The 25,920-nt window shown below is 42.6% G+C and overlaps 1 protein-coding gene across 2 annotated transcripts in view; it reads left to right on the forward strand.

The window, feature by feature from the left end:
• CACHD1 (cache domain containing 1) overlaps nt 1-22,821 on the forward strand; it is a 214,365-nt gene extending 191,544 nt beyond the window's left edge. For both annotated transcript variants that reach the window (XM_043575177.1, XM_043575178.1), the window contains 11 exons: nt 2,088-2,210; nt 3,594-3,693; nt 3,786-3,902; nt 6,266-6,426; nt 6,775-6,861; nt 7,703-7,819; nt 9,260-9,411; nt 10,732-10,893; nt 12,204-12,281; nt 12,931-13,032; nt 21,069-22,821. In XM_043575177.1, the coding sequence (XP_043431112.1) occupies nt 2,088-2,210; nt 3,594-3,693; nt 3,786-3,902; nt 6,266-6,426; nt 6,775-6,861; nt 7,703-7,819; nt 9,260-9,411; nt 10,732-10,893; nt 12,204-12,281; nt 12,931-13,032; nt 21,069-21,307 (1,438 nt within the window). In that variant the 3' untranslated portion in view covers nt 21,308-22,821. The remainder of the gene's footprint in view (nt 1-2,087; nt 2,211-3,593; nt 3,694-3,785; nt 3,903-6,265; nt 6,427-6,774; nt 6,862-7,702; nt 7,820-9,259; nt 9,412-10,731; nt 10,894-12,203; nt 12,282-12,930; nt 13,033-21,068) is intronic.
• The last annotated feature ends 3,099 nt before the right edge of the window (nt 22,822-25,920 follow it).

Below are 25,920 nucleotides of genomic sequence, written 5' to 3' on the forward strand. Positions count from 1 at the left end.
CAGCTATAGTATTGTAGAACGAACCAGAATCGCATACTGGTCTCTGTGTCATAAGTAAAAGGTGGTCAATCTTTTTAAGTCTTTCAGCCATTCTAAGCTTAATTTTTCATTTATAGAATGGGAGCTGTAATTCCTTTCCGATGTTGTCACAGGAAATGGAGTACGTCATGTGAAATTGCTTGGAAACTCTTGAATGTACTGCATCTCTAAGGAGGCAGTATTAACACACCGGTTAGGAGCGTGTGCTCTGAAGTTGAGGACACTGAGCTTCCATTCTTGCTTCCACTAGTTATTCACTGTGTGACTTTGGCCAAATACTTTGTTTCCAAGCTTCAGTTCTCTGGAAATGCCTCATAAATTTTTTGTGAGAAATAATTGAAATGATGTATTGAAACACCCACCAGAGTGCCTATCAGTTCTGACCACTCAGTAAATATTATCATATGGTACCTATGGTTTGGATCCCTCACTCTCTCCTGGAAAAGTAAGAGAGGCTTAAACTTCTTTTGACTGATACTTCAAAACATGATTTGCTACAAAACATAAATCCTGTGTAAGGCAACTGAGTCTTGGATTCTCCCGTGGTAGAATTTAAGTTACTTCGGTAACAATACTCCAGGCTCTTACTGAGGCAGTAGCCTCTCAAATAATTGCACAGCATGGCCCTCCTCCATCTCATGCCAAACACAGTGTTGACAGCAAAGCTCTGACAAATTTCACTGTCCCTTTTGCTAGTGGTTTTTTCAGGGGAGAGTTGGAGGTTATATAAGTTAGTATCAATGTTGACAGTAACCAGAACGGGGACAGTTGCCTACATAGCAAAGCTGATTTCACTCCCAGGTTTTGATTTTCCAAAAGGTGATCTTACTTTGGGAATTTTCTTCTGAGCTTTCCATTTAAAATTTCTAAGATTTTTGTCAATAACAACACCATTTTTCTTTTATAAACACATCAGTGTTTGGGTGGATGGGGTGGATGATGGTAATGATGGGAACCTATAATGTCCCAAGTTGGGTAAACCCAATTCCCAGCCACAAAGGTCCCGGAGCTCATTGGCCAAGTAACCCAAACCCCTCCAACTGCCCATGATCACAGATTAGAAAGAACCTAGGCTTCAAGTGAGAAGTCCATGCTTCTTCTATAGCTAGCATTTGTCTGGAAGAATAGCAAGTTCACTCTCTGTCCAGGCCTGAGCTTTAAGCCCTGATGGATTTTCTTTTGAGTAACTTCTTTTTATTGGGTATTTTGGATAGGTTGGGCAGCTTGCTAAGCATTGTAAACACTGTCTCATTTAAGCCTTTGCAAAGTAGGTAAGACTATCCCCATTTTCACATAAGAAAACTGGGTCTTGGAAAGGTTAAGTAGCCTCCCAGGAACCACAGAGATGGGAACCAAGAGGGCCAGGATTTGACTCCAGATCTGCTTGATTCCAGAGCTAAAGAGTTAGCAAGCACCATACAGTACACAACTTTATCCTCTTGGGTGCTCCTCTTTCTGAGAGTAGCATTTTAGACTGGAGAAGGAGCGGGCCTGTGAACCAAGTGAGTTTTGTTCTAGAATCCGAGCTATGTTTGGAATAGAGCCAAACTTAGTGTTCTAGAAAGAAAATGAGGCGTAGTTTTGTCTGACCTTACACTAGTCAGTTAACTTCATGAGATCTCACTTTCCTTATCTATGAAATGAGGGAAATAATTAAAGGGATCACTCAGGTTCCTTGTTGGGAGGAACTATGGTAGTCATGCTTCCAACCTCCCACCTGATGCCTCTTCCTGCCAGCCCCATATTCTTGCCAAAGAATAGTCCAGTCACTGTCTGAACATCTAAAGCCAGGGCTAGCCATATTCCACAGCTGCCTGGGTTTGGGGCTCATCTTATTAGAAAGTTATACCTTTATCCTTAAGTTTTCTGCTATCAAATCTCCATTATGCTAAATCAGCCATTTAGTTGATCATTTTTATAGGGATGAAAAATGTGGCAGGACAGTGGGCATATGTTTCTAATATCATACAACGTCCTTGTGATGGAACATAGCTTTCCTTTAAATAAGATGTGTGCCTCTTGTTCTCACTGATCTTCTTCACGTGAAGTACCCAGCTGTCTTCCGGGCACACCGTGGCTGTGATGGGGATTGACTTCACACTTAGATACTTCTACAAGGTTCTGATGGATTTACTGCCAGTCTGTAACCAAGATGGTGGCAACAAAATAAGGTAAGCTCTTCGGGAACACCATTTCCTGTTTAGCCGCAAAATACAAAGACAGTGCTGTCAGATATCTCTAGTTGAATGGCAACCACATTGTCATGGTCAAGACCAGAAATGGAGTCCGTCGCCTGGGTGTTCTATTAAGAAGGTTTTTGTTCTTTTTGCTTTCTAAGATGCATGCCATTTAGGATTTAGACAAACAGATTCATCTCATAACAAGGAGAAAGACTGTGGCACAGAATTCCCTGAAAGCTCTTGTTTCTCTCAGAGTCCGTAATTAAAGGTTTGCCATATCTTGGGTGCTAGAAAGACCAGAGGGTACTTTTGATGTTAACTTAGTTATTAAGCCAAAGTCTTTGTGGGGATTTCAGACACTTAGACTTTTCCCTTTTACATTTCCCCGGAAAGAGGCTCGTGGAACTAAAGAAAGCCTTCACCTCCTAATTTCAAAAGAACATGTCTCATCAAAGCAAGGGTATTCCCTTGATTTAATGCAGGCCACTTTTAAAAATAGCTTTCTTATTTCACTCTCATGGTCCATGCTTCACATCACTGCTAAATTTCACATTGGCCCTTAATGAGGAATGAGGAATGTTGTAATAGCAAACTGTTACAACAAATGCAGAGTAAAATAGAGCAGCACATAGCCTTGATTAGAGCAATTCCAGCTTTGCTTATTTAGTGTTTCCATCAAATATATTTTTTGTATGTCCCTGCAGGTTGTATTTTATGTATATTTAACATGAAAAGAAGAAATTGTATGGTTTGCTTAAATGTTGTGCCTCTAAATAGCCAAGCCACTTCCTTCAGAGTCTCCCTCCTCTGAAGAAAGAATAAACTTGCCCCTTACATATCCTTGCAAAAAATTTTTGACTCCATCTTTGGCTAAGTGGACACATTCCGTCTGAACTATGTAGGTGGCCTCAGAGTCAGGTGTAACTTTCTTACCATAAACTGTGTACCAGATAACCTACCACCTCAAGAATAATGTATCTGTTGGGGCGCCTGGGTGGCTCAGTTGGTTAAGTACCCAACTTCGGTTCAGGTCATGATCTCACAGTTCGTGGGTTCGAGCCCCACATCAGGCTCTGCGCTGCTGATGGTGCTGAGCCTCTTGAGATTCTCCCTCTCTGTCTTTCTCTGCCCCTGTCCCGCTCGCTCGCTCTCAAATTAATAAATAAAAAAGAAGAAGAAGAACAGATCTATCTACCTGTTTGCCAGCCTGCCTTCAGTGAATTTTCTCAGGGACTGTTTACTGAGATTCAGTGAATTTGTCTCAGGGACTATTCACTGAGATAAATGCAATTTGTTTCAAGGCTAGCAAGATAAATGCTGACAGTATAGAAAAACCACTCATATTACTGAAGGATGTCCCGTGTTTTGACACAGGTGCTTCATAATGGAGGACCGGGGTTATCTGGTGGCACATCCAACCCTCATTGACCCCAAAGGACATGCACCTGTGGAACAACAGCATATTACCCACAAGGTACTTGTTGCAAAGCCAATAGCACACTGCACCCACAGCCTATGCCTCATTAATTATGTGGCCTATGTTTTCTGTCCACTTGGCCTTGTTAGGAGCCCTTGGTAGCAAACGATATCCTGAACCACCCCAACTTTGTAAAGAAAAACCTGTGCAACAGCTTCAGTGACCGAACAGTCCAAAGGTTTTATAAATTCAACACTAGCCTTGTGGTAAGTGGATGCTTACGTTCTCACATCTCATCCCACTGTGGACTATGAAATGAAATAATAGTTAATATCTGACTATTAACTATAGTGTCAGCCAGTGTTCCTGGCTCTTTCATTGCCTGAGAATTATAGAATGAGAGGACAGGACTTTAGTCCAGCTCACCAGCCTGACCATTGTGGGCTATAAAGCCCAGAGTGGAGCAGTGAATGTTTTAAGGTCTCACACTTGGTATTTTGTTTTGGTTTTGTTTGTTTAAAGACTCACCCAGTCGAAACCCTTTGAAATGTCTGCTGAAGTCCTTTCCCACAGTCTTATGTAAATATGCGTGGTGCCCTGTGTTCCCCTCTTCCTGTCTTCTAGAGATCATGCAGCCTCCTTAAATTCCTAACGCCAAATTAGGTCATTTCTTGGTCATCCACCCAGTTACATGGGAGCTTTCATGTAGATCATTCAAAAATAATTTCTTTTTTTGTAGCTTAGAATACTCTTAAGTATTTGATTTAACTGCAAACTTACCTAGGTAAGATTAAAGATCTTAAGAAAAAACAAAGATCTTAATATTCTTATTAAATTGTAAATAATCTTAGCTGGGAAACCTCAAATGGGTAATGACAGAACCAATGTTGAAAAAGTTATTCACAAGAAGTAAGCTTTTTACTTAGAATAGTTATGTATATCATTAAATGTATAGTTAAAAATTTTCAAGATGTATTGGTTGGTTGAAAATCCTACTCGGGGCACCTGGGGCTGCTCAGTGGTTAAGCATCTGTCTGACTCTTGATTTTGGCTCAGATCACAATCTCATGGTTCACAAGTTCGAGCCCTGCATCAGCCTCCTCACTGACAACATGGAGCCTGCTTGGGATTCTCTCTCTCTGCCCCTCCTACACTCACATGTTCGTTCTCTCTCTCTCTCTCTCTCTCTCTCTCTCTCTCTCTCTCTCTCTCTCTCTCTCTCTGCCTCTCACTCTGAAATATGTTTTAAAAAAAGAAAATCCTACCCTCAAAAAAAATTGGGTAATAGAAGAGTTTAAAATTGAATACATTAATAGGACAGTATATTCAAAGCAAAAGAAGTCATTATTACTCTCTTTAGACTTCACACCCTTCTGAGGAATACTCTCTTTAAAGCAGATAATGACACATTTGAGTATAATCCAAAGGAAGCTTCTGGGTAAGGTTGTTCTATGAAAATCTGATGTACTCTGTGTCTTCTACCACTTGTACGATGATTTCCTGAGTCTTCGGCAGACAAAGCCAGCATACTCTGGGAGAAATTTTTCAGAAACGCAAATTTTAGTGGAATATGAATTAGGATAATTTCTTAACAGCTCAAGTTATTCCAAAATGGAACCTGGAGCATTTCTGGGTATTAGAGCTATAACGGGATGATAAGCCTATATTATTGCTTATAGAGCAGAGTCAGGCATCTTCCAGGCTCTGGAAAATCCATCCAGACCCCTAAGAATCCATTCAGTGCCACAAGTCTCAGAGGTAGGTTATCCTCACCATGCACATGGAGGGGGACGACTGGCACAGTAACAAGCAAGGGATTTCATAGTTGGCCTACTACATTGGACACACATGCAAAAAAGAATGAGCATGCTTTACAATGCTGCTTTTGAATCTTTGGTTTTATATGTGGTAGACAAATCTGGCATTTCAAGAAGCTGGCTATCACATCTTCTTGGTAAAGAATGAAGAAAAGGATGCTTGCTTTAGTTATTTAAATATTCTGTTTAGGGGTGCCAGGGTGGCTCAGTAGGTTAAGTGCCCAACTCTTGATTTCGGCTCCAGTCATGATCCCATGGTTCGTGAGATGGAGCCCTGCGTCAAGCTCTGTGCTGATGCGGGGGAGCCTACTCGGGATTCTCTCTCACCCTCTCTCTCTGCCCCTCCACTGCTTGGGCTCTCACTCTTGCTCTCTCTCTCTCTCTCTCAAAATAAATAAACTAAAAAAAAAAAAAAAAAGGAAAAAATTATTTTTCCAGTTGTCAACAGTAACTATATATTTTGTAGCCAGATAAAGTTTTAATAAGGGAAGGGAAGCAAAAATAATATAAAAACAGGGAGGGGGACAAAACACAAGAGACTCTTAAATACAGAGAACAAATAGAGGGTTGCTGGAGGGGTTGTGGGAGGGGGGATGGGCTAAATGGGTAAGGGGCATTAAGGAATATATTCCTGAAATCATTGTTGCACCATATGCTAACTTAGATGTAAATTAAACAATAAATAAATTTTTTTAAAAATTAGGTTTTATTGTACACTGTTTCCAGCAGGTGGTTGAAGGGTTGTTTTCACCACGATAGGGCTGACTCTTTGCATTGTTGTCTGTCACTTCTGACCCCTGCATCGTCTCCAGGGAGATTTGACGAACCTTGTGCACGGCAGTCACTGTTCTAAGTACAGACTGGCGAGGATCCCAGGAACCAACGCGTTTGTTGGCATTGTCAACGAAACCTGCGACTCTCTTGCCTTCTGCGCTTGTAGCATGGTCGATCGTCTCTGTCTCAACTGTCACAGGTAAAAATGCCATGGGTCCTATTCTCTGTTTACTACATTGTTAAATATCCTCACTGGTGCTAGTCATTTTGAAGTGGTATCTGCAAAGTAGAAAGCACAGGGGCGTGTCATGCAGAAAAGGAAAGGCCGGGTAGCAGAGGCATCGACAGCTGTGTGGTTCGCAGCATCCTTGTCCAAAAGTAATGGATGGAAGCCAATCATAGTGTAAACCTTTGGTCATAACTTCCTTTTAACTCTCCCTTTTAACTAGCTCAGAATTTTTTTTTTTAATTTTACTTCTTCTGGTCCATGTACAGCATATAGTTTGTTATTGACCCTCTGCATAGTAATTTTCTTACTGCCTTTCAGAATGGAACAAAATGAATGTGAATGTCCCTGTGAGTGCCCTCTAGAGGTCAATGAGTGCACTGGCAACCTCACCAATGCAGAGAACCGGTAAAATATACATATTACATAAATGTATGTGGCATACACAGATACATGCACCCTGGGAGCCTCATTTATAGATTTGTTTTGGGTTGTGGTATAAGAAGTGATTCATTCTGATGATGTAACTGTTCACTGAGCCAGATTTCAAGCCTTCCAATGAAGTCCTCTTTCAGGTTTAAATTTAAACGCTGTGAAAATGTTCAAAGTATATGTGCTCTGTACACATAAAGTAGGGGACTGTTAATAAGCATTCGCGAAGTGTCTGCCATGTGTCAGATACTTTATGCCCATTGAGTCACTTGGTTTTCAAATTAACCTTGTGATAAATCTATAGGTACCTTTTATACACACATGTGCTTACACATAATATGGCATTATTTATATCAGCGACAAGTTTTAAGACGACAGCTAAATAAACTGGGGTAAGTCCCTTCTCTAGAACTTAAATGAAAGAATCCTGTGTATACTGATATACTAGTAAATGTTCGTTTAGTCATAGAGAAAATGTCAAAAGGGACCTTCATTAAACTGTTAATAGTGGTTACCTCTGAAAAGTAAGATTTAGAGTGGTGAGTCAGGGGAGGTAACATTCACTTCTCTTGTATACATTTCCGTTTTGTTGAATATTTATGATTTTCTTTTTATACATATATTGTTTCTATTGTACATAAAGACAAACAAATTGAAGCCCAGAGTGGTTAAGTGACTGACCCAAGGTTACATATAGTTACATATAGGTGGCAAGAATTCAAACCCAGGTCTGTCTGAGGCAGTCGGGGACCAGAGGCATGATGAGTTTAGAACATGAGTGGTATTGGTCCTAACCTCCAGACTTGTTCCTGCATAGAAACCCAAGCTGCGAGGTCCACCAGGAACCAGTAACATACACAGCTATTGACCCTGGCCTACAAGATGCCCTTCACCAGTGTGTCAACAGCAGGTGCAGTCAGAGGATGGAAAGTGGGTAAGCATTGCCCATTGCTTGCCTTGGTATCAACACGATCACTGCAGGAGTAGAGTCTAGTAAGGAACGGCAACCTGGAGCCTCATTGAGCTTTGCCAGCTGTTATTTATTACTCTCATTCTTGATGTTTTCTAAATATGTACCAATTTTTCAGACCCAAAATTGGTTTCTGTATGCCTTTTATCCACTGGTTGTAATGTTGTCCAGTTTTCACTCTTTATAGCTGCTTGGCATTGGTACCATATATTAGTCACCTCCTCTGTGGATGGGAAAGTTACTCTTTAGATAAAAGGAATGAGAGGGGACATGGCACACAGAAGCCAAGGGCAAGGGGCAGGAGCTCTTGGGTTCCTGAAACAGAACCCAGTTCTATGGGTGACACGTTATAGCTGATCAGTTCTGCTTTTTTAGAAAGCAGATAGGTTTCATGGTAGCTTTGAGAACCAAAAAACCAACAACTACATGTCCCCTGCTGCGTCTCCCTCCTCTCTAGGATGTTTGGGCTTAGCCATCATGGGAGCAGTGGCTGTGGTAAGCTGTAGGGGTGGGAGTGGGGGTGATCTGTGTATTACAGCTGCCGATTGCCATTTGGTTGTACGGTCAGCGGGTAGAACAGGCAGCCAGTTCTGCTTTTAGTGCATATTTTAGCAAAGGAATGAGAGGGCATCAGATAGATTAATTTGGGATATTAGGCACTAACTCAAAACTAAATTTTTTTTAACGTTTATTCATTTTTGAGAGACAGACAGAGTATGAGCAGGGAAGGGGCAGAGAGAGAGAAGGAGACAGAGAATCTGAAGCAGGCTCCAGGCTCTGAGCTGTCAGCACAGAGCCCAACGCAGGGCTCAAACTCACGAACTGCAAAATCGTGACCTGAGCCGAAGTTGGATGCTCAACCAACTGAGCCACCCAGGTGCCCCAAAACTAAATTTGAGGAACACTGCACACATCCTCTTAGAGAGTCTTAATGCACTTAACATATTAAAAGTTCTGAGAAATTGGCAGGAAAGAAAGCTGTTTAACTTGCCTCATGTTTCCCAAATTGATTTGACCAGGTTTCCTTCCTTCCCCCCCCCCCTTTTTTTTTAAATTACCCTACACATGTGGGATGTCAGGCCAAAATCTAATGAACCTTGGGGCCACTTAGTCTTTTGAGATGATTTGGAATAATCCTCTTCTAATCTGTGATGTGTGGATTTTATGGTGTGATCCACAGAACTGTTTTATTTCTCTCATTTCCATGTTGTTGAGAGACATAAAACAGCTATGCCTTGGCAGATGGTTGCTATTCTTCTTTGTATAAGGAAAGGAAACTAGAGCTCAAGGACTTACGGCACCAGTAAGTAATGGAGCTCCTGAGAGCTGTCTGATGCCCAAGTCCATATGCTGTCCCCTGCCCAGCACAGCTTCCCGGAGCACTCAGCATCATCTCTCTGGCAGGGACTGCTTCGGTGTGCTGGATTGTGAATGGTGCATGGTAGACAGCGATGGAAAGACTCACCTGGACAAATCCTACTGTGCACCCCAGAAAGAATGCTTCGGGGGGATCGTGGGAGCCAAAAGTCCTTATGTGGATGACCTGGGAGCAATAGGTATGTTTGTTCGGAACCCAGAATATTTGGATTCTTGAATACGAATTTTTTTTGCCTCTACGCAAGGACAAAAATCTTAAAATGATCCTCTACCCTAGTTTCCCGTTTCCTTCCTTTGCCAGTAGTTTTTTAGTTACAAATCCAAGGCAGATAATTACCTTCAAAGCTGGCTTAGATATTCTATGCAGAGTAAGCAGCCATGTATCCTGCCAAAGTTTACAAGCCTGGAATTCATTCCCATAAAGCTAGTTCTGAGAAATGTCAGGCCTGGTTTCTGCGTGGCTGAACCATGGAGTTTGTTTGAATTTGAGTCCCAGCTGTCGGGAGAACAGGGCCAGCGATGGGTGGAGTGACCACTGCACATTGGTCTCTCCTGCTGCAACGTTGCCTCATGATATTTGCAAGGCAGAAGTTCTGTGGCTACAATTCAGTACTTCAGGTCCTGGAGTCAGCAGAAGCCAGAGCTATCTAATGGGTAGCTTAGGGTCAGGGACAGGGACACTGGAGGGAAGAACGTGTCTGGGATCAGGCCCCAAGACCTCAAATATGCTTACTACCTGCATACCTCCTCTGAGATTTTCTCGGTGTCTTTCTGGAGCTAGTACAAGGTCCCAAAGCTTCCCTGGGAGGTGAGATATTTAAACCCTTACTTATTTATTTTTTTAAACACCTCCCCACATTAGCCCGTCTATAGAAGAAAAACTCCTCCTATGTGAGGAAGGATCCTGAGCTCACATATTATTACTGAACCAGTTTAGGATGTAGTTGAAGTGACCTTGTTCTAAAACATCACTTTATATACCCACCTGCAGTTTCCTACGTGACTGTGCTAATAGTGTTTTAAAGGGAACCTATAAGCTTTGTAGTGTGATCCTGTTTAGGAGTCCTGCAACTGGCTCGTTGCCATAAAGGACACCAGGTACAATAAATTTGTGCCAAGAGGCCCACGCTGCCCTCACCTTTGTGCTACATGACTTCTCTTCCAAGAGTAGCCCACACCCCGGGGAGCTAGGCTCTTAGCACTGGGCAGCACATATTTAAGTGATTCTCATCTACTCACTTGTTTTAGTAGTCCTTGCCAAATGTGCTCCTGCTCTGCCGAGCAGCCGACATTTAATTTGAGAACCAGGGATTAAAAGAAGCCACTCCTCCCACGTTCTGGTGGATCTTCTTTGAGGTTTTCAAAACTTAAAGCACCTGCTCTTCTCTTCAACACACCCCACCCCACTCTAGTCCCTCCATCTTATTACCCCCATCCCCACTTCCTACCACACTTGGGAGATCTTGACAAAGGACATCTATTTGTTTGCTTTAATAAAGGTGACGAGGTAGTCACGTTGAACATGATTAAAAGTGCCCCCGTGGGCCCCGTGGCCGGAGGCATCATGGGATGCATCATGGTCCTCGTCCTTGCAGTGTATGCCTACCGCCATCAGATTCATCGCCGGAGTCACCAGCACATGTCTCCTCTTGCTGCCCAAGGTGAGCCCAAAATGAATCCAAAGCTCCTCTGGGAGGCAGCAGCCTCCCTTGCGTCCTTCCAGAGCTGAAAAGACAGTGGACAGTCGTGTAAGCCCCTAAGTAATTCTAAGAACAGCACTACCTTTTCCGCTTTCATGGAGTGTGATTCGGAAGTCCCCAAAGCCTACTTGCCACCTTTAGCCCGTGGCTCATTCTTTAGTATCTCAACCCTGTGAGCTTCATTTTGATTCCCCAGAAAATCCCCCAATACTCTCTCGTCTTACACACATTAGCCTCCTACAGCATGCCTCTTGAATAAGCCAGGCAGGGGAGCTGGGATGCTTAGTGGGAAATTTCGTTCTTCCCTCAACTCAGATGTGCTGTCTTTGCTGTTCCAGACAGGTGAGGCAAAGATAGCCTGGGTCCCTGTTGGCAAGACCATGAGTCTGTTCTATTGCAGCTGTTATCCCGTGGTGTGAAGGAACATGTGCAAAGCAATAATCACAGCTCTTGAAGAGGAGAACTCATTGGAGCCAGATACAAAATGATTAATCTGCAATCATGGCTTCCATACCAAAAGTTAAATGGGATATCTGTGCTCGTTTGCAAGGACGAAACCATTTAATGGGATTCCCCATGTTTTGTAAAAGGCCCCAGGGATTTATTAACCTGACCTTTATGGAGATAAGGTTCACTCATTGTTCTGGACTTGGTCAGGGCCACTTTGCTCATCCTTGCAGCAGTAAGGACAAATTGATGCTGGAATAGTTCACTGTGGCCGCAATCCTGATGGGGCAGTGGGGTGGGTGTGGGGGGCATCTTGGGATAATGCTGCCTGATTTAGTAACAGGACTAATCACAAAGCTCCTTCCCTGTGGTAAGATTTGGATACCGAGATTTCCCCTTGGTAAGTATGTGACAGTCATCCAGTGTTACCTTATACCTGGCCTTTTATAGGGTTTTGTAACACCATTTTCTGGGCACACTCAGCCATGGCTTTAGACCCCTTCCTTCTGTTTGAGGTACATTGGTAGAGGATTAAAGATCCATTAGCCTCTATCAACTTATTTGCTCTCCTTTCTTCAGAAGTTAATTTCAGGTGCCTCTCTTGATTATTCATTTCTGGTCCTCCCTGTTTTGATTCCTGCTACCTCCTCCTTTAAAAAAAAATGGATGGGACATGGGACATCAGTTTATTCTTTTCCAAGTTTGGACTTGTTCTTGATGGAATGCTGTCACCCAGCCGTCAAAATGAGGCCTCCACAGGGTATTAAAGTGGGTGATTTTGTTTGATTAAATAGTCATGTTTCTTTCTCTTTAATGATGGGTAGAAATGTCAGTGCGGATGTCCAACCTGGAGAATGACAGAGATGAAAGGGACGATGACAGCCATGAGGACAGAGGCATCAGTGAGTATTCAAGCTGCCTCGTTGCGGAACGTGTCAGCAGGAGGCTAAACCAGAATAAGTGTTCTGTCTTCTACCCTTTTGGCGTATATTACGATTTAAGAATCTTAATGTGGCGAGGGTTTTTCCTCCCCCATTTTCATTAGGAATAAATAAGTGTAGGTGTTTGCTTTGTTTCAGAAAATCTTAAAAGGAGTCTTGATGTTCCTTTTCTCGTTAAGTGCTTTGTCCTAACACCTCACCCTACCTTTCCTTTCTCCTCCTCATTGCTTTCCAGCATAGTATTTCAGAAAGAGAATCATCAGGTGATATACATTGTTTTAATCCCTCCAGGGATTAAATGTATATTATTCAGTTGCAGGGGGGAAGAGCATTTCTTTATCAAAAAAGAATTCAATTAGCGTGAGATACATTCCTTGGCCTACAACTGTGTAGAACATGTCTTCTTAATGCATGTTGGAGACCTGTGATGAGGAACTTCTCACTGCCCTTAATCCTCAAAATTAAAAAAAATTATAATAATAATAATTTACTTCTTCTATTTCTCCAAAGAATAGCTCCCCCAAGTGTGTGAATGAACCTGCCCAGAGCAAATGTACTCTATACAATAAGGATACTGGCACAAGAGTGATTACCTGTCTTCTCCCCACAGTCAGCAATACTCGGTTTATAGCTGCAGTCATCGAACGACATGCACACAGTCCAGAGAGGAGGCGTCGCTACTGGGGTCGATCAGGAACAGAAAGCGATCATGGTAAGGTCTAGCTCCTTCTGAAGAGTCTGGTGGGCTCCCTGTGGGCCAGTGCTCACATCCCCTCTTCTCCCTCCTGTTCTGTGCTCAAATTCATTACTTTGGCATAGTTTTCCAAAGGACATATTCCAACATGGCACATTTCTAGGAGCCCAAGGGTAGTTTTGATTTTTGTCTCGGCACTTGCAGGAATAAGTGAGATGACCCTTGGGCACACAGATTACATCTAAGTGTTCTCCATGCATAAAGGTTCACGTTGTCTGAATGGAACCTGCTTACCATTCCATGTGATCCTTGGTAATTGGCATCCACATCAGTTCTGCTACCCACTGTTGTTAGCTGGCCAACACCAGCATCCTCAAGGGCTCTCTCAGCCACGTATACACTTTGGACATGACAAGAGTTCATGCTTCCTTCTGGCATTCCCCATCCTGACCTCCAGCCTTGCCTGGAAGGTTCAGAGAAGCCTTCACCAAAGAGACAACATTTGCACTGGGCTTAAAGGCTGGTGAAAGAAAAGTTGGGGCAAAGGAGATTTAGAGGCAAGCGGACTGGTGTATATAGTCATGGAGGTTATAGAAGATGCCTCTAAGATGCTCAGAAAGGGTTGGCACTAAGGCTGAGCGGGCTGTGAATTATCAAGTCCACATGCTGTACCAAAGACTTGGCCACCACCTAGCTTCTTACCTTGCCAACATCCGGATGGCTTGTCGTCACAGGGAATAGCAGACATGTCCCGCCCTGTAGCCATCACTGCCAGTGTTCGGCAACAACATGACAGGAGTGTGGGGCCTTGTAAGAACTTTTTGTAATTGTAAGATCTTTTTGTTTTTCATGTGCTTGTTTAATTTTCTAGAAAACTTTATTTTCTTCCCAGAATCAGATCTTTTTTTAATGCATAAATAATGCATTTATACCTTTTTGACTCTTTCTCCACATCTACCCTAGGGGAAAAAAAAAAAAAAAAAAGGAAGTCTACAAACAGTGAGCTCCCAGCCCTGTGCTAAAACATGCAGGAGTGGATATTTGTCAAGGCAACCAGTGTTGCCTTTTACATGACAGCCAGGTATTCAAACTCCCTTTGGAAAACAGAAGCCAAAACTCTGATTTGTAAATTGGAGGTTCCTAATTTGAGATTTGAATGACATTGTTCCCACCAACTAAGTAGAAACTTCAGGTTTCTATGCAGAGTCAAAGCACAACTTAAATTTTTCAGTTTCTTTGACTTTCTGGGGTTTTTTTCCCCTAAAAACCTTTGAACCTGCATAAATTCATTCTGCCAGGCAGTTCTGTGCCTCTTCTCCTTTGAATAATAAAACAGGTTTGAGGCTACTAAAGTTCAACAGAAATAATTTCTTATTCAGCAGAAATACTGAATCCTTTCTCTCTCTTTCCTTCTCCCCGGATAGAAATTGCTTCAATACGAAATTGGAATTCTGAGTGACGTTTCCAATGTTCCATTAGCTCTCCCATTGTCTTAGTAAAATGGTGTATGAAGCAACAGCTTAGATGAAAGCAGTAATGCAGTGTCAGTATCTGAAAGCTAAGGAATCTAGCTAAGGGCTTGCTTTCTTTCATTTTTCACAATAATTGGATCCCTGTTATCCCTGAGGAATGAAAAATAGTTCCTCGTGCAGATAGAATGCAACACCAAAAGAAATGGAAGACATTGACATTCCACATAATTCCAAATGTACCACAAAAATCAATAGCATTTAACTGCGTGTTGTCATATCCCTGAACCTGAATGGTGGGTCACTAAAAGTGGTGGCATCAGGTTAATGTCCCTGTGATGCCAAGAATAGGCCATGGGTAGGTTCGCATGAAAACAAGGAAATCTAATCTCGTTGTTTTGTCAGTACCCTTCTTTCTCAGCTCTGTTTGCTAGGCACAGTGGGGGGACCTTGTGAAGGGGCGGCCTCATTTCTGTGAGGCCGAGTGATTATGGAAGAGCTTATATTATAGGGCCAAGCACAGCTCACTTGGAACCCACCTCTCCCCCTCCACAGGTAATGAGATCTTAGTGAAGCTACTTTGGATCTTAGTTTCCTAATAATTAAAATGAGATTAGAAATGTCTCCCTGGTGAAGTTGTGAGCACCAAATGAAATAGCATATGGCAGGTGGGAGGTCAGGGTGACTTGCCCACCTCCATACCCACTCTGCCCTCAAGGAATGTACAATCTAGCAGAAAACTGTAAATGAATGCATGTACTCATAAGACTGATAAAAGACTGAATAGGACAGCTTCCTTAAAGGACCAGAACAAAGAAGATAGGGAGCTAGTTCACTTTTATCTGCATGAGAATCATGGAAGTCCCCTGGGGGGAAGGTGGCCTTGGTGCTGTTGGCGCTGGCCCTTGACGGGGTAAAATTGTAGCACCATGGTTCTTTGCAAGCCGGTGAGCATTTTTACCTTGGGTCTGATCCACAAAAGGAAACTCAAAGGAATAAAACACATAAATATATAAGTACTGAACAGACTAGATTTTCAGGATGTGATTCAGAATTGTGATATACCTAGAATTAAAATTGAATGTCACCAGGCCAAACTTGTAGACTTCAAGCTGTATTTTTATTTAGAAATACAGTTGACCTTTGAACATCATGGGCATTAGGGACACCAACCCCCACCCTTGCGCAATCAAAAATCCACATCTAGGGGTGACTGGTTGGCTCAGTTGGTTAAGCGGCTGACTTTGGCCCAGGTCATGATCTCACGGTTCGTGGGTTTGAGCCCTGCACGGGGCTCTGTGCTGACAGCTCAGAGCCTAGAGCCTGCTTCAGATTCTGTGTCTCCCTCTCTCACTGCCCCTCTCCCACTCTCTCTCACTCTCAAAAATAAAACATTAAAAAAAGGTATTTTAAATCCACATATAACTTCTCACCCCCGCCAAAAGAAAAACTTTACTACTAATAATCTGTTGACTGGAAGCCTTACCAAGAACATGAACAGTGGATTAGTCTACATTTTGTATGTTACATGTATTATATAATGTTTTCATAAAGGAAGCTAGAGAAAAGAAAATGTTAAAATCATAAGAGAAAATACATTTACAGCCCTGTCCTGTATTTATGGAAAACTAGCCTGCGAGTAGACCCATGTAGTTCAAAGTTGCTCGGGGGTCAGTGGTATTTCATGTGGCCAAGAGAGTTTTGTATTTCAAAGGAATCTTATTTTAATTTTTGTACCTTAAAAATACTAAAATAAGAATAGTTTTTGAAAGGTAGAATTATTTTCGTCAATATTCTAAGACCACTTAGAATGACTGTTTTTCAGCCCTTGACGATTTACTGTTACACTCGCAAGTAGCAATTAAAAACAATTACTACCTATTTATGCTTTAATTCTATATGTCTGCCCATTTTTTTCTTCTGAAAATCTCATGTTCTATCCATTCATCAACTGGCTTATCTTTAGGTTAAAAACCACCAATGTGTATTTGTCCCTTTTGAATCTGCGTGTTAGTTACCAGCTCATTAGAAACTGGATATAAATGTATTTAAGCAACATTTTTTTCTTTGTAAAAGGGAGAACTCCTCCTAGTGAAGCAAATTCCAAAAAGCTTAAAAGGTGAATGGTGAACCTTGAAAACCTGGTCAAAAACTGTAGAGTGCAACTTAGGGCCATTGTTTTTTTGGAGGCGCGTGGATATTCTCCCACAGTTACTCTCTGTGACCACAAGGTGGAGAGTGAGTCCCCAGAGTGACCTAACCTCCCCACCCATCCAGAGAGGTTTCTTCAGGAACCATCAGCTAAATATGTAAGCACAATACCAAAAAGCCTGATCTTGACTCCTGTTCTCAATGGTCGCCTGGTCTCCTTCCTGAGCCTACTTTTTGCTTGGGGTCGCCTTTTCAGAGACTATACTACATACACCTTTGGATAGTAAGAAACTTTTCCTTTGAAAGTATTGGCTGATATCCTTTGTGTTTTCAATAGTGCTTCCTCTGCCTTGAGTCATACTGAGTCTGTCTTATTCATCACTGTTCCCAGCACTCAACAGAATTGTCTGGTGCTAAGTAAACACTCAATTTGTTAAGTGAGAGCATGTGTTTGGCTTTCTCCCGCTTCTCCACAGCTTGCTATCCCTCCCTCCAGATCTTCATTAATTATTGAGATAAGAGGAAGCTTGAGTAAGTTACAGAGGGGCTGAGCAATACTGCCACACTGAGAAAATTAAACAGAATGTCCCAGAGCAAGGGGTTCACTTTGGAAGACCCTGTGCTTGGGTTCTCATCAGAAAGCAAGAGCAGGAAAAATGGGGGTGCCCCTGTGGTGCTGTGGGAACAGCTCCATCATTAAAACCACCCTTGAGCCTATGACCAGCCAGGTCCAGAGCACCCCTGGCGTGTTAAGTCGGAACCCCTGGGCAGGGCCCAGTGAATCCTGGAACGTCTTCATTGTTAGATGAGAATGTCACACCAGATAAAACCACAGATACCCAAAAAACTCTTAATACCTTTGCTTTGGGAGCATAGTAATGTGATTTTGAAAAATGAAGTGCCTGCTCTGTGTGAAGCATTGCGTTGAATATTAGCAGTACAAAAATAAATGGAAATTCACTAATGGCCACGACGGCCCTAAGTTTTATTGCATAGTAAAAATCTAAGCTAGAGATGTGCACAGAATGCCATTTAAATTCACAGAAGGGGCAACAGACCCCACGTGGGCTGGCAGGATGGGGTGCTGGGGGTTTGGGTTGCTTCCCAGAGAAGACCTTTAAAAACTGAAGCATGAAGGACAATAGCCGGATGATGGAAGGTGGGAGGGTGAGCCCGGCAGAAGGCCTGTCATGAATTTTACACCAGGAATGTGAAAATGAGTTAACAGTTTCTGTGGGTGCTTGTAAATGAGTGGAGATGGGAAACCCTTCAGGAGGTACTTGGAGGCAAGATAAAGACAGCCTAGCACTAAAGGTTGGCCAACAATCATCAACATAGATGCTGAGATTTTGCTAAAAGTGTGTCTTCTACTTGAGTCCCCTACGTGTGAAGCACATGGCAGCTTAAGCACACGCAGCACTCTGTAACTGGGGCTCCAGCGTCTACCATCCAGTCTCACGTTCCAGACCGAGCCCTGCTGAAGCTGAGAATCCCATTCTGGCTCCTGATTCTTGAGGAAAGGCATCACTGTTTCCCCAGCCCTGAACCTAGAAACCTCAACCTTATCCAAGGATGTCAACCTGGATCTTCCCCCCAGGGAAGTCAGTTGGGCCACCAAAGGAAACCTACTCTGAGCTCGAACAGTGTCTTGAAGCCGGCCGCTTGCCCTACGTAACACAGCCGCTGGCCCACTTGAGGTCCTCATCATCTCCTTGGGCCAGCACCACAGCCTCCTGTCCTCTGAGCCTCAGTCCCACCTTCTTTCCAGCCGCTTCACTGCCACAAGTGATCATCTTCAAGCACATGTTATGTCCTTGCACCCTCCCCTACCTCTGGCCTGTTGCTAAATCCCAGCTCCTAGCTCAGCCAGCCTTCCTGATCTGGTCTGAGCCCGCATGTTCAGTCTCCTCTCCTGCTGCTTTCTCCCCCATACCGAGCTTGTTACCATCCCCAAAGCCCCTAGAGGCTCTCGGGCTGTTGTGTCTTGGCATTTGCTCATCTCCCAGCCTGCAGTACCTTTCCACCCCACTCTTTACCTAATGAAGCCCTTCTCTCCCATGAGGGCCACTTTAAGTGTCCTCGTAAGGTGTCCTAAGCCAAGTTAATCAGCTTTGGTATCCCTCTCCATGTGCCTCTGTTTGAATACCTTTGTTTCCCCTTCTTGACTGTGGGCTTCTTGGGAGCTGGAGCTTCCCTCTTACCCCTTTTTTGATTGAACCCTCCACCTGGCACCAAGGAGACACTCAGTGATGATAGACGCCTATGTACATGAACTTCACCCTCTTCTGCCCCCTTCATCCCTGACACTTGGGATCTCCGAGTCTTTTCATCCTGACTCAAAGTCATCACTCCCAAACCCCCCTAACTTTTAACTGCTTGCCAACTTCTATTGTTTCCACCTCTGAGATACTTTTAAATCTGCCTAATCCCATACCCCTAGTTTTAATTCTTAGTCTGTCATCTGGGCTGTTGCAATAACCTCCCAACTGTCCCCTCTATTTCCTTTTTATTCATCTTCCAAACTGCCACGAGAACTCTCTCTGAAACACAGAAACTGTCATGCTATTTTTTTTTTCAGTCTGTTCAAAATGTACTGTTCCTCCATTTTCTCTGCTTTGGCCTTTATAATCTGACTGTAACTCACCTTTCCACCTGTCTCCTGCCACGTTCTCCAACTGCCTACCTGCACCCGTCCTAGCCACATGGTACAGCAGTGGCCTTGGCTTTCCACACCTCTAGGCTGTGCTCCTGTTCCCTTGCTCCTATCCACTTACCAAACTCCTACATATCCTTTTAAGCCCAACTGAAATAAGAGTTTTTCTGTGGAGCTTTCTCATTCTTCCAGCCAGAATTAGTTATTCCATGTTCTCGATACCAGTTATACCTCAACTATAGCACTTATCATTATCTGCATTAGAATAAACCCAGCTTCACAAATATGTCTCCTGTTCGGTTGTGAAATCCTTAAGGAAAAGAGACATCTCTTATTCATGTTTTGTAGCCTCCCTCTCTGGCTGCATAATGGTCTTCAATGAATGAATAATTGAACGGATCTATGCTTGTATTCATTTTATTTCTCAAACTCTAGCTTTTAAGCTCCTTGTGCAGGGAGCAGATTTTCACCTTGGTGTCTCCTGCAATGCCTAACACAGTATCTTGTACATAGTAGGTGCACAATAAATATTTCTGGAGTTAGACTGACTTAAATCTGTCATTTGCAAAATGGTTCATTGAGGACAGAGAATTGCCTTTCTCATTTTTGCACCCAGCATACATTTTCAACCATATCCCATTCCTGCTTGGCTGTATGCAAGCACATCAATTTTGCACCACAAATGTGACTAGCACTACCCATGGGTGAGCTCTGATTGATGCTAACCGTAGATGCAGTGGAAATATTAATGAGCTGTCACTTCTCAAAAATTTTAAAGGGGATTTTTGCAATATTTAAAAACATGCCAGAGTTCTTGGAATGGAATCCTTTGATCAGCAAGGGCATTTTCTTTTGAAACGTGTATTACTTAGAATACCAAAAGAAATTAATCTTTAAATACAGTGAGCCAGCTTACACAGAGAATAGTTGATTCCTTTGCTAGTTGCTATGGGTATATGTGGAGTTCGTATCTCATCAGGTACTGGAACTTTGGGCAAGTTCATTAACCTCTCTGATCATCATTTCCCTCACTTGTATAATTTGTGTGTAGGAATTCCAGGACACCGGTGTGTGCCATAGAACAGATATACGCACAATGGAGACATTTGTTTTTGTCCTTGCTGTGAGATCACATGCAGGCCTGTTGAAGCCCAGCTTTCTCCACCAGCCCCCAACTTGATTTGAATCCTATTAGGACTTTGTTTTCCTTTTCTCTTCTCTTTTCTTTTCTTTTTATTTTCTTTCTTTTTTTTTTTTTTTGAAGCTGCCTTTTTTATTTTTCTTTCTCCCTACTTTTTCTCCCTTTCTCCCTTCTTTCTTTCTCTCTCTCTTTTTTCTTTCATTCATTCATTCATTCATTCATTCATTCATCCAAATAAAGTTAATCTTATCTCAGGGAAAAGTGTAGGAGGATAGTCCCAAATGTCAATGGTAGTTATCTGTGGATCAGGTGGGAAGAGCGATGATTTTAGTTTTTGTTGTGTTGATTTGGGGATTTGGGAAAAAGCTTCCTATATATATATATTTTTTCTTATCTGTACTTTCTCAGGTGTCTAAAATTTTTTATTGTGTAATTGTTGGGGGGGGGGCGGTGGCACAGAGGAGAAACAGCTAACAAAAGATCTCTTCAAAAATAAGCCACTTTGACGTCCGCTGGCAGCCTGCAGACGTTTGCACCCATGTAACACAAAGATAGGAACATCTCCCCGTGCCCTAGAAATCTTCAGTCACTTCTCCCTGTGTCTGGAAGCTCTCAGCTGCTTGTTCTGTTCATTTTCTAGGTTACAGCACCATGAGCCCACAGGAAGATAGTGAAAACCCCCCGTGCAACAATGACCCCTTGTCAGCTGGGGTGGATGTGGGGAACCACGACGAGGACTTGGATCTGGACGCCCCGCCCCAGACGGCCGCCCTGCTAAGTCACAAATTCCACCACTACCGCTCCCACCACCCCACGCCGCACCACAGCCACCACTTGCAGGCGGCCGTGACAGTACACACCGTCGATGCAGAGTGCTAACACTCTCCTGACCTCCACGAGAAGATGGGAGCTGGGAGGTACAGAATGTTCTGGAGGGAAGAAGAGCCAGCATCAGATAATCCACAGCAAGAGACCCCTTGTGTTCGTGCTTTGTCCAGAGCGGTTTAACTCACTTGCTGCCTGTCAAATGTGTTTCGGAATGAGGAACAACAACAAAATCACGTTTGTGAAAGTGCGAAGCTGGTTCTGAAATGGAGGGGAAGTAAGCCTGATTAACAAACCTGCCATAATACCAATGGGATGGAGCAGAAGGCAAACCTCCAAACACAGAGGCGAGACCCATAAACGAAACATTGGGAACCTTCGTTAAGCTGAGCCAGAGGAATGTCCCAAGGAGCCAGAAACATTCGGCTCTCCTTAACTGGAAGAGAGACAAGTGTGCCCAGCCGGAGACTGGGAACGTGGCACATCCAGACAGAAATGTGTGCTTTCGGAAGATCTCGCTTTGTTTCTGGCGGTACCTAGATACCACAGTTGCTGTATGGAACTCCTGTTAAGCTCTAAATGATGCATCTCAAAATTTCTAAGTAAAGGATTATTTTTCTACTATTTATTGAACTTTCAAACATTCTCAAACTTTGGGGGAAAGAAAAGGAAACACATGAGAAATTGTCAGCAATTATCCCTAGCTGTTTTGTGTGTGAAGTGGTTGACTAAGGAGTTCTATTATTTAACTGATATCCTCCCACTGCCCCACTCTACAAAATGGGAAAATGAAGAAATCCTTCTCTCTGACTTGTTTACATACATTTTCTTTAGAACGTCATCTTATGGAAACCTATCTTTTTTTGTAATGCAGTATTCTTTATGTTTGACAGAGGCAGGGAAGACAGAGGAATCCAAAATGCTTTTCAAGAAATGTTATGTCTCTTTTTCACTCATTTCCACTCCCCGTACGATGCTTTTCTCAGATGTCTTACAAAACCTAGTATTACAACCCCAGCCTTTCGGCTAAGGGAGGGATGGATTTCTTCTTGTGTTAGAGACTATAAATTTTTAAGTGTCCCATTTTGATTCTGAAAATATTGAGTACATAAAGGAAGATGTTTTTAAACTTCAAAATTGATTCTTAAAGATTTCTTTTGATATCCTAGTTCAAAGCTGCTGCCAGTTATCCAAGAAGCTATCCACTGAACTGCTTTGTGACGTATACAGAGATTAATCCGATCTGGCTAATATAACGTGGGGCATTGTATTTTTAAAGTAGTGTTCTAATTACAGTGATGTATTTTAGATTCACATCTTGTGATTCAAATATGTTATAAAGACATTCTTGCACCGTGTGTGTGGTAAATCTCCGTTTATATGTAGTTGGAAAAAATTCACTGAATAACGTTTTAACGATAGGGTATCACGATATAATGTAAAAAAAAAAAACAAAAACAATTGGTTCTTCAGCAGTACAGAAAGTAAACTGTATGCGTGCTATCAGGAAACCCCTTCGTACTGTGTATAAATTTGCAGTCTAGTGAAATAAACTGTATGAACGGACAGTCTTAGTGTTTATAGTGATGCGTTCACGTGCTGCTGCTTGTGCCTTGTGGAGATTCCGTTCACTTTGTAACCCAGCAGATCAGTTACAAAACTGAGTGGGCCTCCTCTCAGTGCTACTGTCAACGTCAGGGGGTTCTTGACATCTTGAAGATGCAAAAAAAATTGAAGAATATAAGGGGATAACATTAAGAACAAATGTTAAGGGGCGCCTGGGTGGCTCAAGTCACTTAAGCATCCAACTTCGGTTCAGGTCATGATCTCACAGCTCATGGGTTCGAGCCCCTCATTGGGCTCTGTGCTTACAGCTCACAGCCTGGAGCCTGCTTCTGATTCTGTGTCTCCCTCTCTCTCTGCCCCTCCCCTGCTCGTGCTCTGCATCTCCCTCACTCAAAAATTTAAAAAATTGAAAAAAAACATAACAAATATTAAAAAATGTGTGGAACATAGGTCCCTCTTCCTGAGTATCTACATTCATGCCATTAATAGTAAATAATTCTCTAACTGCTGGAGAGAATGGGGACTTCCCTGTCTTCCCAGAAAATTAAGCCTCTCCATTTTGTTTGCCGAAGTTGAGAACCTTTGTGTGGTGGCACTAGCTTTGTGGGATTCCTACTAGATGGGAGAAAACCTGGGTATTTTCAGGGAAAGAATTACAAAACAAAGAGCTTAATAACATGTTAGAGCATACTCAAAGGTAAGAACATAAATGCACCTTGTGTCTTTTGTGCTAAGTATCTCCCCTGTCCTGAACTTGGGGGGACGGGGACAGGTGGAGAGGGGGGCAGGGATTGAGTCCTTCTAGCTGAATAAGAGCACAGAACTATTTTACACCCCCTGTAGAACGTGGCACACAGGTTTGTGAGGTTTTGCCCTTCTAAGCTCCCTTTTGTTCCCTAGACATTGCATGTAGTGTTGTTTGAACATTTGTTGTTCGTGTTCTTGTTTCAAAGGAAAATTAAGTGCTTAGGAACTTTTTTATCCTGGTGACCAATGTTGGTTCTTCTTGCCCCTCAGATACCATTGCTTGTTAAACACGAGTCTTCCCTGAAATCCTAGGCGGGGGGGGGCGGTGGGGGTGGGGGGGGGGTCCTAGCAATGCCTTTCCATTCACTAAGACCTCTTAATGCTTATAACCAATACTTACATCAGTGTTGACAAGTTTCAACAGCTAAGGGTGTCCCAGGTCACTTGATACCTCTAGGAAAGGGAGTTTGCTATTTGGGGCCTAAACAGCACTGGTTCAGACCCACGTAGCTCTGAGTACATTCATCTGCATTTCTAATATATTTATTTTAGATATTTTGATTTTTTTTTTTAGTGTTTATTCATTTTTGAGAGAGAAGGAGACAGAGCGTGAGCCCAGGAGGGATAGAGAGAGAAGGAGACACAGAATCCGAAGCAGGCCCCAGGCTCCGAGCTGTCAGCACAGAGCCTGATTCAGGGCCTGAACTCACAAACTGTGATATCGTGACCTGAGATAAAGGCAGACGCTTAACCAGGGACTGAGCCACCCAGGCACCCCATAGATACTTCAGAAAGCATTGTTGTTATTTGTTTGTTTTTCCTCTGCTTCTTGATTTAATTTGAATGTTCAACTAAGCCTTATTAATATTTTTATGTGAAAAATGTTTTCAAATTGACTCAGGTTTATTTTGCACGTCAGCGTGACTGGTACATGGAGAGAAATTGTGGAAGATCACTTGAGCTCATTTCCCTGTGGGGATGGACTGCTGTAATGATTACACTTTCAGGAAAAAACAAACAAAAAACCTATTTCTGGTAGAATAATCAAATCAAAATGCGTCAGCGCATTCTCATCTGTGTTGTCTTTGGTCTATTTCTGAACACAGAAGCAGTGATTTTCCTGGCTGAAATACAATGCTGTATTCAAATTTTTTTCTGATTTTTCAGTAAGGAACACTATGTTGAAAGATCTGTTTCTATGGCTATTATAAGATAGATAGTCTAATAGCTAAGGTGTATATAACTGTATAGATAGATAGATACACATCTGACATTTTTTAGGCTTCCCTCTAACCTCCTTCATTGTCCTGTACTGCTAATTAGGGCCTCTCCATCCCTTATTACAGTGTTCCCTCGTCTTTTTAAAATTCATTACTACCCTCCTAAGGAGAAAATTTTGATTTATATTCACCCTAACAAGTTAGATATTAGCAGATCAGATTTTGTTAGATGGGTTGGAGCTTTGGAGGGCTACACAAAAATCAGTTTCTTCTATATCTTTTTATTCATGCTTTGGATGTGTGTGTGTGGTTTATTGAGGTTTAAGTGCCATATACATTGTAAGATATTTAAAACTTACATCATGGTGATTTGATACATGTATTCATTGTGAAAAGATATCCCCCATTAACACTTCACTGACTTATCTTTGGTAAGAACATTTAAGTTCTCTTAGATTTCAGTTGTACAATATAGTACTGTCAACCTTGGATCCTCAGACCTGTTCATCTTAGAGTGAAAGTTTATCCCCTTTTACTAACGTCTCCCTTTCTCCCTCCCTGGTAGCCCCTGGCAGCCACTTTTCTGTTTCTAGGAGTGTGAGTTTTTTAAAAAAAATTTTAATGTTTATTTTTGAGAGAGAGACAGTGAGTGTGAGCGGGGGAGGGGCAGAGAGAGAGGGAGACACAGAATCCGAAGCAGGCTCCAGGCTCAGCCATTAGCACAGAACCCGACCTGGGCCTCAAACCCACGAACCTCGAGATCATGACCTGAACTGAAGTCAGATGCTTAGCCGACTGAGCCACCCTGGTGCCCCTATATGAGCTTTTTTATAGCCTTAACTAGATCCTACCTTCCTGAGGCAAGGACTGTTTCTTATTGTCTTTGTAGTGTTCATGGTACCATACCCTGTACTTTGCAGGGAGGGCCTTCGATGTTTGTTGAAAAGATTGAACGTCTAGAGTGTCAGCTGCAGTCATAATTACAGCTGACCCTTGAAAATCACAGGGGTAAAGGGCCCAGACTCCCCACAGTCTTTTGACTCCCCCCAAAACTTCTAATAGCCTATTGTTGGCCAAGAAGTCTTACCAATAATGTAAGCTGTTGATGAACACATTTTGTGTATGTATTACTGT

This window comes from Prionailurus bengalensis, chromosome C1, assembly GCF_016509475.1.
Source record: "Prionailurus bengalensis isolate Pbe53 chromosome C1, Fcat_Pben_1.1_paternal_pri, whole genome shotgun sequence".
In the NCBI taxonomy this organism is placed as follows: domain Eukaryota; kingdom Metazoa; phylum Chordata; class Mammalia; order Carnivora; family Felidae; genus Prionailurus; species Prionailurus bengalensis.